This window comes from Sminthopsis crassicaudata, chromosome 5, assembly GCF_048593235.1.
Source record: "Sminthopsis crassicaudata isolate SCR6 chromosome 5, ASM4859323v1, whole genome shotgun sequence".
In the NCBI taxonomy this organism is placed as follows: Eukaryota; Metazoa; Chordata; class Mammalia; order Dasyuromorphia; family Dasyuridae; genus Sminthopsis; species Sminthopsis crassicaudata.
The window spans coordinates 271,583,878-271,601,181 of NC_133621.1; the positions used below are offsets into that span (position 1 = coordinate 271,583,878).

Consider the following 17,304-nt stretch of genomic DNA (forward strand, 5'->3'; position numbering starts at 1 on the left):
AAAGAACTAAAAAGTATGAATGAGGAAAATAATTCTTCAAAAATCAGGATGGAAGAAACAGAAATAAATGATTCATTGAGAAACCATGAATCAGTCAACAACAACAACAACAACAACAACAACAACAACAACAAAAAGAAAAGCTGGAGAATAACGTCAAATACTGGGAAAATTTATAGACCTGGAAAATAGATTCAGGAGAGATAATGTGACCATTATTGGACTTCCCAAAAACTATGATGAAAAAAAGAGCCTAGATTCTATTTTACAAGAAATCACCAAAGAGAACTGACTAGGGATAATAAAAATGGAAGGAAAAAAGACCCCCAAAAAAGAATTCCTCTTTTTCATGGATCATTGCCTCTTTCTTCTGACATATTATCTCCATGAAAGCATACAAAGAAAGTATTATAGAAATACTTGGTCAAAAGTTTTGTTTTGTTTTTTTTTTTTTTTTTGTTTGTTTGTTTGTTTTTAAGCTTTTTCACTTAAAATACATATGTGAATTGCTTTAGGAAAAACTAAACTAAAATGACAGGAGAAAAAAAAAAAAAAAAAAACTCCAGGAGACAAAAGGAGATTAAGAGAGTAACATTTGAATTATAGATTATGGACAAGGTAGGATCTTTCAAAAGCAGAAGTTAGGAGCTTAAGGGTAATTTTATGTGAGAATATAGAATATTTTATTTCAAAAATAACCTTAACATTTAAAAGTGTATAATGGAATTTTTTAAGGAATGTTTTGTAGCATGTTCTGCAAATTGAGGTATAAGCACTGTGTAGTGGACAGAGGGCCAGTTTGGAATAAGCCAGCCCTGGCTTCAATTTCAATTGCTGATATTGTCATTGTGCTATCATGGACAAAATGCTGAACTTCTGAAGCCCAAGGCTACTCTGGAGGACACTATGCCATAGAACAGTAGCCAATGTACATTAGAAGAAATTTCTTCCTTGTGGATGTCCTAAGTTGGTGAAATTAGGATCTCTGTCAACACAATAACTCCCTTTGTCTTAGAGCACATTTACCTAATGTTCTGTGAGCTTGTAGGTGATTGGGAATATTTGGAGTTTCAGAAGTTTTTTGTATACCTGTATCGTTGCCAGTTAAAATGTTGTTTCTCTTTTTATCCACAGCTGGGTCTGTGATATATTCCTGCAATTGACAAGAATGAAATGCACAATATACTCCAAAATTTTTCTCAGATATATGCCTAGCACAAATAATGTGAACCTAGTTTGATACTCCACTTGACAGAAGATGATAAACCAATCAATCAAATCATGCCATGAATTAGATTTTTTCAATCACCTATTTTAGATATCTGGTTTATAGAAAAACTCTTGTCCATAAGGAGAAGTATGAATGGTTCTCTCAAACAATGAGATAACTTAAACCTGTTCCAATTGTTCAGTGATGAAGAGAACCCTCTACACCTGGAGAAAGGACTGTGGAAACTAAATTGGTGTTAAGTGACTTGCCCAGGGTCACCCAGCTAGAAAGAGTTAATTGTCTGAGACCCGATTTGAACTCAGGTCCTCCTGACTTCATGGCTGGTGCTCTATCAACTACAGCAACTAGCTGCCCCTCTCCTCTTTTCGTTACTGGTTGGATTTGATTTTTCTTGTGCAGGACAATAATTGCATTTAACAAATATTTCTACCATGTTTAACATATATTGGACTACGTGCTATCTAGGGGTTAGTGGGGGGGGGGGCGAAGGAGAGAAAATTGGAATACAAGGACATTCAAGGCCTAAGGTTGAGGAATTATCCACACATATGATTAGAAAATAAAAAGCTTTAATAAAAAAATGAATTGATATTTATTTGAAGGGCAAAGAGAAATGAGATTGAAATTTGTGAGAAATACAAAGGAAATTTCTTTTGGAAAAACATCTTTTGACTATAATGAACTTCTTTTCCAGGTAATCTTTGACAATGTTCAAAAAAAAACTTTCCCAAAATAGGTTTCAATACATTATTATACTGTCTAAGCAATGACTGGCTCCTTGATACAAATCAAATCCCAAATCTTAAAGCTATCATCTAAGACATCCAAAGACACTATTCTTTATGTACTATAGTGATGACTTTTATTAGTAGCCGTCTAAACAACTAAAGCTTTGCAAGCACCTTTACTACCCCCCCTCTCTCTCTCTCTTTCTCTCTCTCTCTGCCTGCTTCTTCTCTGCCAATCCAAAAGTGACCCTATCATTCAGCCTCAGTTATTACCTATTTCATGAACTCTTTCCTTTTTGAAGACCATTAACTCTTACATTGGCCTTTCTATAGGCCTCAATCTTTTTATATAGAAGCTATACAGAAATTTGCTTAGTGTTGGCTGGAACATCAACTTATATAGGTTCCTTTCTCCTATCCCCTAATTTGTATTTGAGTTGATCATGTAGTAGAGAAGTAGGCTTCTATTTGCCCAAAGACTTTTCTTTTTCTAGAATATATCCTAATACTTAGAAGACCATAAAATGCTATCATATTTGTTCACTGAATGACAGACTGAGAGGCACACTGAAATTGCTAAGTTGTGAAGGACTACTGTCTAAGCCATGAGGTCCTGAAAGTTAGGCCCATTGAATTGTCTTCTTGGCTCTTCAATAAAGCAGTAGTGAGACCTTAAGCTGACTTGTTTGGGGAGTGCCTTCCCCATAGGTTAAAAGGGCCTTTGTACTAGATTATTTCTGAAATCCCTTCTAGCTCTAAAAGTCCCCTTCTAATTCTACCCAAGCAATTGAACTGACTAGTAAATAAGAAAAATTAAATATAATTTTTAAAATAGCAATCATGATTGAAGTTTCAAAATAACTTAATAGAAAATACCTCTGAATCCCAGGGTGACTCGGTATCTTTTTCTTTGTGCAGTCCTAGTATTGATACAATGATATTAAAATAGAGATAAATCACCACAGACATACCTGAAAAATATGCTACTCAGAATATGAAAATGGCTCAAATATGTCTACTCAGAATTGCTTTAGGAAAAACTAAACTAAAATGACAGGAGAAAAAAAAAAACTCCAGGAGACAAAAGGAGATTAAGAGAGTAACATTTGCACTTATGGATTATGGACAAGGTAGGATCTTTCAAAAGCAGAAGTTAGGAGCTTAAGGGTAATTTTATGTGAGAATATAGAATATTTTATTCCAAAAATAATCTTAACATTTAAAAGTGTATAATGGAATTTTTTAAGGAATGTTTTGTAGCATGTTCTGCAAATTGAGGTATAAGCACTGTGTAGTGGACAGAGGGCCAGTTTGGAATAAGCCAGCCCTGGCTTCAATTTCAATTGCTGATATTGTCATTGTGCTATCATGGACAAAATGCTGAACTTCTGAAGCCCAAGGCTACTCTTGGAGGACTCTCTGGAGGACTCTATGCCATAGAACAGGTAGCCAATGTACATTAGAAGAAATTTCTTCCTTGTGGATGTCCTAAGTTGGTGAAATTAGGATCTCTGTCAACACAATAACTCCCTTTGTCTTAGAGCACATTTATCTAATGTTCTGTGAGCTTGTAGGTGATTGGGAATATTTGGAGTTTCAGAAGTTTTTTGTATACCTGTATCGTTGCCAGTTAAAATGTTGTTTCTCTTTTTATCCACAGCTGGGTCTGTGATATATTCCTGCAATTGACAAGAATGAAATGCACAATATACTCCAAAATTTTTCTCAGATATATGCCTAGCACAAATAATGTGAACCTAGTTTGATACTCCACTTGACAGAAGATGATAAACCAATCAATCAAATCATGCCATGAATTAGATTTTTTCAATCACCTATTTTAGATATCTGGTTTATAGAAAAACTCTTGTCCATAAGGAGAAGTATGAATGGTTCTCTCAAACAATGAGATAACTTAAACCTGTTCCAATTGTTCAGTAATGAAGAGAACCCTCTACACCTGGAGAAAGGACTGTGGAAACTAAATTGGTGTTAAGTGACTTGCCCAGGGTCACCCAGCTAGAAAGAGTTAATTGTCTGAGACCCGATTTGAACTCAGGTCCTCCTGACTTCATGGCTGGTGCTCTATCAACTACAGCAACTAGCTGCCCCTCTCCTCTTTTCGTTACTGGTTGGATTTGATTTTTCTTGTGCAGGACAATAATTGCATTTAACAAATATTTCTACCATGTTTAACATATATTGGACTACGTGCTATCTAGGGGTTAGTGGGGGGGGGGCGAAGGAGAGAAAATTGGAATACAAGGACATTCAAGGCCTAAGGTTGAGGAATTATCCACACATATGATTAGAAAATAAAAAGCTTTAATAAAAAAATGAATTGATATTTATTTGAAGGGCAAGGAGAAATGAGATTGAAATTTGTGAGAAATACAAAGGAAATTTCTTTTGGAAAAACATCTTTTGACTATAATGAACTTCTTTTCCAGGTAATCTTTGACAATGTTCAAAAAAAAACTTTCCCAAAATAGGTTTCAATACATTATTATACTGTCTAAGCAATGACTGGCTCCTTGATACAAATCAAATCCCAAATCTTAAAGCTATCATCTAAGACATCCAAAGACACTATTCTTTATGTACTATAGTGATGACTTTTATTAGTAGCCGTCTAAACAACTAAAGCTTTGCAAGCACCTTTACTACCCCCCCCTCTCTCTCTCTTTCTCTCTCTCTCTGCCTGCTTCTTCTCTGCCAATCCAAAAGTGACCCTATCATTCAGCCTCAGTTATTACCTATTTCATGAACTCTTTCCTTTTTGAAGACCATTAACTCTTACATTGGCCTTTCTATAGGCCTCAATCTTTTTATAGAGAAGCTATACAGAAATTTGCTTAGTGTTGGCTGGAACATCAACTTATATAGGTTCCTTTCTCCTATCCCCTAATTTGTATTTGAGTTGATCATGTAGTAGAGAAGTAGGCTTCTATTTGCCCAAAGACTTTTCTTTTTCTAGAATATATCCTAATACTTAGAAGACCATAAAATGCTATCATATTTGTTCACTGAATGACAGACTGAGAGGCACACTGAAATTGCTAAGTTGTGAAGGACTACTGTCTAAGCCATGAGGTCCTGAAAGTTAGGCCCATTGAATTGTCTTCTTGGCTCTTCAATAAAGCAGTAGTGAGACCTTAAGCTGACTTGTTTGGGGAGTGCCTTCCCCATAGGTTAAAAGGGCCTTTGTACTAGATTATTTCTGAAATCCCTTCTAGCTCTAAAAGTCCCCTTCTAATTCTACCCAAGCAATTGAACTGACTAGTAAATAAGAAAAATTAAATATAATTTTTAAAATAGCAATCATGATTGAAGTTTCAAAATAACTTAATAGAAAATACCTCTGAATCCCAGGGTGACTCGGTATCTTTTTCTTTGTGCAGTCCTAGTATTGATACAATGATATTAAAATAGAGATAAATCACCACAGACATACCTGAAAAATATGCTACTCAGAATATGAAAATGGCTCAAATATGTCTACTCAGAATTGCTTTAGGAAAAACTAAACTAAAATGACAGGAGAAAAAAAAAAAAAACTCCAGGAGACAAAAGGAGATTAAGAGAGTAACATTTGCACTTATGGATTATGGACAAGGTAGGATCTTTCAAAAGCAGAAGTTAGGAGCTTAAGGGTAATTTTATGTGAGAATATAGAATATTTTATTCCAAAAATAATCTTAACATTTAAAAGTGTATAATGGAATTTTTTAAGGAATGTTTTGTAGCATGTTCTGCAAATTGAGGTATAAGCACTGTGTAGTGGACAGAGGGCCAGTTTGGAATAAGCCAGCCCTGGCTTCAATTTCAATTGCTGATATTGTCATTGTGCTATCATGGACAAAATGCTGAACTTCTGAAGCCCAAGGCTACTCTGGAGGACTCTCTGGAGGACTCTATGCCATAGAACAGGTAGCCAATGTACATTAGAAGAAATTTCTTCCTTGTGGATGTCCTAAGTTGGTGAAATTAGGATCTCTGTCAACACAATAACTCCCTTTGTCTTAGAGCACATTTACCTAATGTTCTGTGAGCTTGTAGGTGATTGGGAATATTTGGAGTTTCAGAAGTTTTTTGTATACCTGTATCGTTGCCAGTTAAAATGTTGTTTCTCTTTTTATCCACAGCTGGGTCTGTGATATATTCCTGCAATTGACAAGAATGAAATGCACAATATACTCCAAAATTTTTCTCAGATATATGCCTAGCACAAATAATGTGAACCTAGTTTGATACTCCACTTGACAGAAGATGATAAACCAATCAATCAAATCATGCCATGAATTAGATTTTTTCAATCACCTATTTTAGATATCTGGTTTATAGAAAAACTCTTGTCCATAAGGAGAAGTATGAATGGTTCTCTCAAACAATGAGATAACTTAAACCTGTTCCAATTGTTCAGTGATGAAGAGAACCCTCTACACCTGGAGAAAGGACTGTGGAAACTAAATTGGTGTTAAGTGACTTGCCCAGGGTCATCCAGCTAGAAAGAGTTAATTGTCTGAGATCCGATTTGAACTCAGGTCCTCCTTACTTCATGGCTGGTGCTCTATCAACTACAGCAACTAGCTGCCCCTCTCCTCTTTTCGTTACTGGTTGGATTTGATTTTTCTTGTGCAGGACAATAATTGCATTTAACAAATATTTCTACCATGTTTAACATATATTGGACTACGTGCTATCTAGGGGTTAGTGGGGGGGGGGCGAAGGAGAGAAAATTGGAATACAAGGACATTCAAGGCCTAAGGTTGAGGAATTATCCACACATATGATTAGAAAATAAAAAGCTTTAATAAAAAAATGAATTGATATTTATTTGAAGGGCAAGGAGAAATGAGATTGAAATTTGTGAGAAATACAAAGGAAATTTCTTTTGGAAAAACATCTTTTGACTATAATGAACTTCTTTTCCAGGTAATCTTTGACAATGTTCAAAAAAAAACTTTCCCAAAATAGGTTTCAATACATTATTATACTGTCTAAGCAATGACTGGCTCCTTCATACAAATCAAATCCCAAATCTTAAAGCTATCATCTAAGACATCCAAAGACACTATTCTTTATGTACTATAGTGATGACTTTTATTAGTAGCCGTCTAAACAACTAAAGCTTTGCAAGCACCTTTACTACCCCCCCTCTCTCTCTCTCTTTCTCTCTCTCTCTGCCTGCTTCTTCTCTGCCAATCCAAAAGTGACCCTATCATTCAGCCTCAGTTATTACCTATTTCATGAACTCTTTCCTTTTTGAAGACCATTAACTCTTACATTGGCCTTTCTATAGGCCTCAATCTTTTTATAGAGAAGGTATACAGAAATTTGCTTAGTGTTGGCTGGAACATCATCTTATATAGGTTCCTTTCTCCTATCCCCTAATTTGTATTTGAGTTGATCATGTAGTAGAGAAGTAGGCTTCTATTTGCCCAAAGACTTTTCTTTTTCTAGAATATATCCTAATACTTAGAAGACCATAAAATGCTATCATATTTGTTCACTGAATGACAGACTGAGAGGCACACTGAAATTGCTAAGTTGTGAAGGACTACTGTCTAAGCCATGAGGTCCTGAAAGTTAGGCCCATTGAATTGTCTTCTTGGCTCTTCAATAAAGCAGTAGTGAGACCTTAAGCTGACTTGTTTGGGGAGTGCCTTCCCCATAGGTTAAAAGGGCCTTTGTACTAGATTATTTCTGAAATCCCTTCTAGCTCTAAAAGTCCCCTTCTAATTCTACCCAAGCAATTGAACTGACTAGTAAATAAGAAAAATTAAATATAATTTTTAAAATAGCAATCATGATTGAAGTTTCAAAATAACTTAATAGAAAATACCTCTGAATCCCAGGGTGACTCGGTATCTTTTTCTTTGTGCAGTCCTAGTATTGATACAATGATATTAAAATAGAGATAAATCACCACAGACATACCTGAAAAATATGCTACTCAGAATATGAAAATGGCTCAAATATGTCTACTCAGAATTGCTTTAGGAAAAACTAAACTAAAATGACAGGAGAAAAAAAAAACTCCAGGAGACAAAAGGAGATTAAGAGAGTAACATTTGCACTTATGGATTATGGACAAGGTAGGATCTTTCAAAAGCAGAAGTTAGGAGCTTGAGGGTAATTTTATGTGAGAATATAGAATATTTTATTCCAAAAATAATCTTAACATTTAAAAGTGTATAATGGAATTTTTTAAGGAATGTTTTGTAGCATGTTCTGCAAATTGAGGTATAAGCACTGTGTAGTGGACAGAGGGCCAGTTTGGAATAAGCCAGCCCTGGCTTCAATTTCAATTGCTGATATTGTCATTGTGCTATCATGGACAAAATGCTGAACTTCTTAAGCCCAAGGCTACTCTTGGAGGACTCTCTGGAGGACTCTATGCCATAGAACAGGTAGCCAATGTACATTAGAAGAAATTTCTTCCTTGTGGATGTCCTAAGTTGGTGAAATTAGGATCTCTGTCAACACAATAACTCCCTTTGTCTTAGAGCACATTTACCTAATGTTCTGTGAGCTTGTAGGTGATTGGGAATATTTGGAGTTTCAGAAGTTTTTTGTATACCTGTATCGTTGCCAGTTAAAATGTTGTTTCTCTTTTTATCCACAGCTGGGTCTGTGATATATTCCTGCAATTGACAAGAATGAAATGCACAATATACTCCAAAATTTTTCTCAGATATATGCCTAGCACAAATAATGTGAACCTAGTTTGATACTCCACTTGACAGAAGATGATAAACCAATCAATCAAATCATGCCATGAATTAGATTTTTTCAATCACCTATTTTAGATATCTGGTTTATAGAAAAACTCTTGTCCATAAGGAGAAGTATGAATGGTTCTCTCAAACAATGAGATAACTTAAACCTGTTCCAATTGTTCAGTGATGAAGAGAACCCTCTACACCTGGAGAAAGGACTGTGGAAACTAAATTGGTGTTAAGTGACTTGCCCAGGGTCACCCAGCTAGAAAGAGTTAATTGTCTGAGATCCGATTTGAACTCAGGTCCTCCTGACTTCATGGCTGGTGCTCTATCAACTACAGCAACTAGCTGCCCCTCTCCTCTTTTCGTTACTGGTTGGATTTGATTTTTCTTGTGCAGGACAATAATTGCATTTAACAAATATTTCTACCATGTTTAACATATATTGGACTACGTGCTATCTAGGGGTTAGTGGGGTGGGGCGAAGGAGAGAAAATTGGAATACAAGGACATTCAAGGCCTAAGGTTGAGGAATTATCCACACATATGATTAGAAAATAAAAAGCTTTAATAAAAAAATGAATTGATATTTATTTGAAGGGCAAGGAGAAATGAGATTGAAATTTGTGAGAAATACAAAGGAAATTTCTTTAGGAAAAACATCTTTTGACTATAATGAACTACTTTTCCAGGTAATCTTTGACAATGTTCAAAAAAAAACTTTCCCAAAATAGGTTTCAATACATTATTATACTGTCTAAGCAATGACTGGCTCCTTGATACAAATCAAATCCCAAATCTTAAAGCTATCATCTAAGACATCCAAAGACACTATTCTTTATGTACTATAGTGATGACTTTTATTAGTAGCCGTCTAAACAACTAAAGCTTTGCAAGCACCTTTACTACCCCCCCCTCTCTCTCTCTCTCTTTCTCTCTCTCTCTGCCTGCTTCTTCTCTGCCAATCCAAAAGTGACCCTATCATTCAGCCTCAGTTATTACCTATTTCATGAACTCTTTCCTTTTTGAAGACCATTAACTCTTACATTGGCCTTTCTATAGGCCTCAATCTTTTTATAGAGAAGCTATACAGAAATTTGCTTAGTGTTGGCTGGAACATCAACTTATATAGGTTCCTTTCTCCTATCCCCTAATTTGTATTTGAGTTGATCATGTAGTAGAGAAGTAGGCTTATATTTGCCCAAAGACTTTTCTTTTTCTAGAATATATCCTAATACTTAGAAGACCATAAAATGCTATCATATTTGTTCACTGAATGACAGACTGAGAGGCACACTGAAATTGTTAAGTTGTGAAGGACTACTGTCTAAGCCATGAGGTCCTGAAAGTTAGGCCCATTGAATTGTCTTCTTGGCTCTTCAATAAAGCAGTAGTGAGACCTTAAGCTGACTTGTTTGGCGAGTGCCTTCCCCATAGGTTAAAAGGGCCTTTGTATTAGATTATTTCTGAAATCCCTTCTAGCTCTAAAAGTCCCCTTCTAATTCTACCCAAGCAATTGAACTGACTAGTAAATAAGAAAAATTAAATATAATTTTTAAAATAGCAATCATGATTGAAGTTTCAAAATAACTTAATAGAAAATACCTCTGAATCCCAGGGTGACTCGGTATCTTTTTCTTTGTGCAGTCCTAGTATTGATACAATGATATTAAAATAGAGATAAATCACCACAGACATACCTGAAAAATATGCTACTCAGAATATGAAAATGGCTCAAATATCTCTACTCAGAATTGCTTTAGGAAAAACTAAACTAAAATGACAGGAGAAAAAAAAAAACTCCAGGAGACAAAAGGAGATTAAGAGAGTAACATTTGCACTTATGGATTATGGACAAGGTAGGATCTTTCAAAAGCAGAAGTTAGGAGCTTAAGGGTAATTTTATGTGAGAATATAGAATATTTTATTCCAAATATAATCTTAACATTTAAAAGTGTATAATGGAATTTTTTAAGGAATGTTTTGTAGCATGTTCTGCAAATTGAGGTATAAGCACTGTGTAGTGGACAGAGGGCCAGTTTGGAATAAGCCAGCCCTGGCTTCAATTTCAATTGCTGATATTGTCATTGTGCTATCATGGACAAAATGCTGAACTTCTGAAGCCCAAGGCTACTCTTGGAGGACTCTCTGGAGGACTCTATGCCATAGAACAGGTAGCCAATGTACATTAGAAGAAATTTCTTCCTTGTGGATGTCCTAAGTTGGTGAAATTAGGATCTCTGTCAACACAATAACTCCCTTTGTCTTAGAGCACATTTATCTAATGTTCTGTGAGCTTGTAGGTGATTGGGAATATTTGGAGTTTCAGAAGTTTTTTGTATACCTGTATCGTTGCCAGTTAAAATGTTGTTTCTCTTTTTATCCACAGCTGGGTCTGTGATATATTCCTGCAATTGACAAGAATGAAATGCACAATATACTCCAAAATTTTTCTCAGATATATGCCTAGCACAAATAATGTGAACCTAGTTTGATACTCCACTTGACAGAAGATGATAAACCAATCAATCAAATCATGCCATGAATTAGATTTTTTCAATCACCTATTTTAGATATCTGGTTTATAGAAAAACTCTTGTCCATAAGGAGAAGTATGAATGGTTCTCTCAAACAATGAGATAACTTAAACCTGTTCCAATTGTTCAGTGATGAAGAAAACCCTCTACACCTGGAGAAAGGACTGTGGAAACTAAATTGGTGTTAAGTGACTTGCCCAGGGTCACCCAGCTAGAAAGAGTTAATTGTCTGAGACCCGATTTGAACTCAGGTCCTCCTGACTTCATGGCTGGTGCTCTATCAACTACAGCAACTAGCTGCCCCTCTCCTCTTTTCGTTACTGGTTGGATTTGATTTTTCTTGTGCAGGACAATAATTGCATTTAACAAATATTTCTACCATGTTTAACATATATTGGACTACGTGCTATCTAGGGGTTAGTGGGGGGGGGGGCGAAGGAGAGAAAATTGGAATACAAGGACATTCAAGGCCTAAGGTTGAGGAATTATCCACACATATGATTAGAAAATAAAAAGCTTTAATAAAAAAATGAATTGATATTTATTTGAAGGGCAAGGAGAAATGAGATTGAAATTTGTGAGAAATACAAAGGAAATTTCTTTTGGAAAAACATCTTTTGACTATAATGAACTTCTTTTCCAGGTAATCTTTGACAATGTTCAAAAAAAAACTTTCCCAAAATAGGTTTCAATACATTATTATACTGTCTAAGCAATGACTGGCTCCTTGATACAATTCAAATCCCAAATCTTAAAGCTATCATCTAAGACATCCAAAGACACTATTCTTTATGTACTATAGTGATGACTTTTATTAGTAGCCGTCTAAACAACTAAAGCTTTGCAAGCACCTTTACTACCCCCCCCTCTCTCTCTCTCTTTCTCTCTCTCTCTGCCTGCTTCTTCTCTGCCAATCCAAAAGTGACCCTATCATTCAGCCTCAGTTATTACCTATTTCATGAACTCTTTCCTTTTTGAAGACCATTAACTCTTACATTGGCCTTTCTATAGGCCTCAATCTTTTTATAGAGAAGCTATACAGAAATTTGCTTAGTGTTGGCTGGAACATCAACTTATATAGGTTCCTTTCTCCTATCCCCTAATTTGTATTTGAGTTGATCATGTAGTAGAGAAGTAGGCTTCTATTTGCCCAAAGACTTTTCTTTTTCTAGAATATATCCTAATACTTAGAAGACCATAAAATGCTATCATATTTGTTCACTGAATGACAGACTGAGAGGCACACTGAAATTGCTAAGTTGTGAAGGACTACTGTCTAAGCCATGAGGTCCTGAAAGTTAGGCCCATTGAATTGTCTTCTTGGCTCTTCAATAAAGCAGTAGTGAGACCTTAAGCTGACTTGTTTGGGGAGTGCCTTCCCCATAGGTTAAAAGGGCCTTTGTACTAGATTATTTCTGAAATCCCTTCTAGCTCTAAAAGTCCCCTTCTAATTCTACCCAAGCAATTGAACTGACTAGTAAATAAGAAAAATTAAATATAATTTTTAAAATAGCAATCATGATTGAAGTTTCAAAATAACTTAATAGAAAATACCTCTGAATCCCAGGGTGACTTGGTATCTTTTTCTTTGTGCAGTCCTAGTATTGATACAATGATATTAAAATAGAGATAAATCACCACAGACATACCTGAAAAATATGCTACTCAGAATATGAAAATGGCTCAAATATGTCTACTCAGAATTGCTTTAGGAAAAACTAAACTAAAATGACAGGAGAAAAAAAAAAAACTCCAGGAGACAAAAGGAGATTAAGAGAGTAACATTTGCACTTATGGATTATGGACAAGGTAGGATCTTTCAAAAGCAGAAGTTAGGAGCTTAAGGGTAATTTTATGTGAGAATATAGAATATTTTATTCCAAAAATAATCTTAACATTTAAAAGTGTATAATGGAATTTTTTAAGGAATGTTTTGTAGCATGTTCTGCAAATTGAGGTATAAGCACTGTGTAGTGGACAGAGGGCCAGTTTGGAATAAGCCAGCCCTGGCTTCAATTTCAATTGCTGATATTGTCATTGTGCTATCATGGACAAAATGCTGAACTTCTGAAGCCCAAGGCTACTCTTGGAGGACTCTCTGGAGGACTCTATGCCATAGAACAGGTAGCCAATGTACATTAGAAGAAATTTCTTCCTTGTGGATGTCCTAAGTTGGTGAAATTAGGATCTCTGTCAACACAATAACTCCCTTTGTCTTAGAGCACATTTATCTAATGTTCTGTGAGCTTGTAGGTGATTGGGAATATTTGGAGTTTCAGAAGTTTTTTGTATACCTGTATCGTTGCCAGTTAAAATGTTGTTTCTCTTTTTATCCACAGCTGGGTCTGTGATATATTCCTGTAATTGATAAGAATGAAATGTACAATATACTCCAAATATTTTTAGATATATGCCTACCACAAAAAAATGTGAAACTAGTTTTCTTCTCCACTTGACATAAGATGATAGACCAATCAATCAAATCATGCAATGAATTACATAATAAATTCACTTCTGGGGGGGAAACTCTCTCCCAGAGCATCCTAATATCTCTGCAGCCCGTTCACAAGACTGCTGCCTATCATAATATCTCTGTTTTGTAGAGGAATCGTGTAATCCCGTACCCTAAAAGCAGACCCTACAGTTTTTTTTTAAAATGAATAAGAAATTGTAGAGAATGATTGACAACTTCTACACAGAAAAGGAGAGAGTTTCCAACCCCAAGGATGCTAATAATAGGGAGTCTCCAGATAATACCCTGAAAGGGTATGTTACTTGGCCCCCATCACATATAATGTTCTAATTTCTATGCAGGGGAAAGTAGTGGAGGACGGAGAGCAAATTGGAACAAAAGGTATTTCAAGGGCTAAAGATGAGGAACTATCCACACGTATGTTTAGAAAGTTAAAAAAAAATAATTAAAAAAAAAGGAATTGATTTCCATCTGAAGAACAATGAGAGGTAAGATTAAAATTTGTGATAAATAAAAAGGTAATTTCTTTTGGAAAACTTCTTTTTACATATAATGTCCCTCTGGTCTATGTAATCTTTGACAATGATTAAAAAAAAAACTTTTCTAAAATATCCTTCAATACATTATTATACTGTCTAAGAAATGACTCACTGGCTCCTTGAAAATAATCAAACCCTAAATCCTAAAGCTATCATTCATCGCATCCATTGACAATACTTTTTTATAGAAAATAATTATGCCTTTTATCAGTGATCCTCTGTAACAGCTAAACCTCAAGGTTTTCATTGTTTGCAAGCATCTTTACTATCCGCTCTCTCTCTGCATGTTTTCCTGCTTGCTCTCTGCCAATCTAAACCTGACACTGTCATTATGCACTAATTATTACCTCTTTCATTAAGCCTTTCTTCATTCAACAAAAATAACTCTTACATTGGCCTTTGAATGGGCTTTAGACGCTACACAGAAATTTACTTAGAGTTGGCTGTAACATCAACTTATATAGGTGCCTTTGTCCTATCCTCTAATATGTAGGTAAATTGATCAAGTGGTAGGGAAGTAGGCTTCTATTTGCCCAAAGCCTTTTACTTTTCTAGAATATGTCCTAATACTTAGAAGAGCATTAAATGCTATCATACTTGGTCACTGAATGACAGACTACTGAAAGACACTCTTTAACTAAGAAGCTGGTAAGGAGTAGAGTAGAAACTATGAGGACCTCAGAGTTAGGACCATTGAATTGTTTTCTTGGTTCTTCACTAAACTAGTATTGAGACCATAAGCTGACTTGTCTGAGGAGTGTCTTCTCCACATTTTAAAAGTGTAGTTGTTAGTAGACATTTCTGAAATACTTTCTCATTCTAAAATTCCCCTTCTAAGTCTTCCCAAGCTATTGCACTGATTAGTAAATAGGTAAAGTTAAATCTAATTTTAAAAATTGCAATCAAGATTGAAGTTTCAAAATGACTTATTAGAAAATACCTCAGAATCCCAGGGTGACTCGGCATCTTCTTCTTTGTCCAATCCTAATATTGATACAATGGTAATAAAATATAGATAAATGACCACAGATATAACTGGAAAATATGCTACTCAGAATATGAAAATGACTCAAATATGTCTACTCAGAATTGCTTTAGGAAAAACTAAATCAAAATGACAGGAGTCAAAAAATTCCAGAAGACAAAAGTAGATTAATAGAGTATCATTTCCAATTGTGGATATTGGACTTTCAAAAATTAGTTAGGGGCTCAATGGTAATTTTACATGAGAATACAGAATATTTTATTTCAAAATAAATTTCACATTTAAAAGTTTATTAATGGCATTTTTTGAAAGAATGTTTTGCAGCATATTCTATAAATTTAGTTATGTATATATATATATGTATATATATATATACATATTTATTTATTTATACTATATTATAGTATAGAGAGTATAGTATAGTATAGTATAGATAGAGGGCAAGTTTTTAATTAGACAGCCTTGGGTTCAATTTTCATTGCTGATATTTTGATTGTGTTATCATGGGCAAAATGCTGAACTTCTGAAGCCCTGGGCTACTCTGGAAGACTCTATGCTATAGAACAGTAGCCAATGTGCATCACAGGAAATTTATTCCTTGTGGATTTTCTCAATTGATGAAATTAGGAGTTCTGTCAAAACAATAACTCACTTTTTCTTAGAGCACATTTACCTGATGTACCATGAGCTTGTAGCTGATATTGGGAATATTTGAAGTTTCAGAAGTTTTTTGTATACCTGCATTGTTGCCAGCTAAATTATTATTTTCTTTTTTTGCCACATCTGAGTCTGCAACATATTCCTGTAATTGATAAGAATGAAATGTACAATGTCCTCCAAAATTTTTCTTAAATATATGTCCAGCATAAATAATGGGCACCTAGCTATTATACTGCACTTGACAGAAGGTGATGGACCTATCAATCAAATCATGAAATGAATTAGATGTTTTCAGTCCCCTATTTTAGATATCTGGTTTATAGAAAAACTCTTGTCCATAAGTAGATATATGAATTTTCCCGCATCTATTCTAATAAATATTTTACTGTTACTTCAAAAAATTCAAATATTAGGAATGATAAACAGTTCTTATCCTCATATGATAATAACCTGGAAGGGAAGATTTGACTCTTTAACCTGGCGCTCTTTAACCTGGCTCCCTAACCTGGGTGGCCAAACTGAGATGGATAGCCGAAAGAGGTAAGGAGTTTGGTAGTGAACATGTTGGTCTTCTGATTAAGTGTTCACTTGGGAACCAACAAGTCAGAGTATTATGTGAGTAGGTATAATAAAGGCTTTTAAGATTACACGTGGCTGTTCTTGAGTGCGCTACCGGTTATTAAACTATAGATTCAAGAAATCGTTGTCATCAGAGACCTCTGAAGGCCTCAGAGGCCGCGAGCCGGTAGAGTTGGTACTGCAAAGGTCAGTGGTCAAAGGTACTCTGTTGGGTCTAGGACAGTAATTGTAACTGCCGGGAGGGCATGTTTGGAAGGAAGAGCCAAGAATTTCAAAATAGGTGACTGTGCACAGACATCTCATTTCTCCCTTTGCTAAACTCTTTGGGACTTCTCTGAATTTTCCACCATTTTGCAGAACCTGGCAGATTTCTCCAACTCCAAATTCCCTGGTTTCCTTTTATGTTATATATTGTTTAAGTCTTTTGTTCTTAATCTTTCTATCCTTTGAACACTGCTACTTTTTCACTGTTTATTAAGCTACAAGTATGGAAGAATATACAATTAGAGAATTACAAAAAGTTATGAGTGTTTAGAAGGACCAATGAAAGATTTATGTACTTGGCATTGTTCGATGTGACTTCTGAAATACAGTTAGAATTTCAGAAGAAAACTAAAACACCTAGGATGTTATTCCAAACACAGGGAACACTATAAAGAAAGGTGCTGAAGGAGGAAAAGATAAAGAATCATTCAGAAAATGCAGGATGTTATTCCAAACACAGGGAACATTATAAAGAAAGGTGGTGAAGGAGTAAAAGATAAGGAATCATTCAGAAAAGGCTTCATTGAAATAGAAATTTGTGAAGAGGAAAAACATTTTACTAAAATTCCAATTGCTGCAAATA

General features: G+C 35.1%; 1 protein-coding gene across 1 annotated transcript in view; it reads right to left on the reverse strand.

Annotated features, from left to right (window-relative positions):
* LOC141544655 (uncharacterized) overlaps positions 1-17,304 on the reverse strand; it is a 160,977-nt gene that overhangs the window by 93,148 nt on the left and 50,525 nt on the right. The window contains exons 13-25 of the mRNA XM_074271052.1: positions 15,957-16,020; positions 15,174-15,217; positions 13,516-13,579; positions 12,776-12,819; positions 11,029-11,092; positions 10,290-10,333; positions 8,543-8,606; positions 7,805-7,848; positions 6,060-6,123; positions 5,319-5,362; positions 3,575-3,638; positions 2,836-2,879; positions 1,090-1,153 (exon numbers count right to left, since the gene is read on the reverse strand). Coding sequence (XP_074127153.1) covers positions 1,090-1,153; positions 2,836-2,879; positions 3,575-3,638; positions 5,319-5,362; positions 6,060-6,123; positions 7,805-7,848; positions 8,543-8,606; positions 10,290-10,333; positions 11,029-11,092; positions 12,776-12,819; positions 13,516-13,579; positions 15,174-15,217; positions 15,957-16,020 — 712 coding nt within the window. The remainder of the gene's footprint in view (positions 1-1,089; positions 1,154-2,835; positions 2,880-3,574; positions 3,639-5,318; positions 5,363-6,059; positions 6,124-7,804; positions 7,849-8,542; positions 8,607-10,289; positions 10,334-11,028; positions 11,093-12,775; positions 12,820-13,515; positions 13,580-15,173; positions 15,218-15,956; positions 16,021-17,304) is intronic.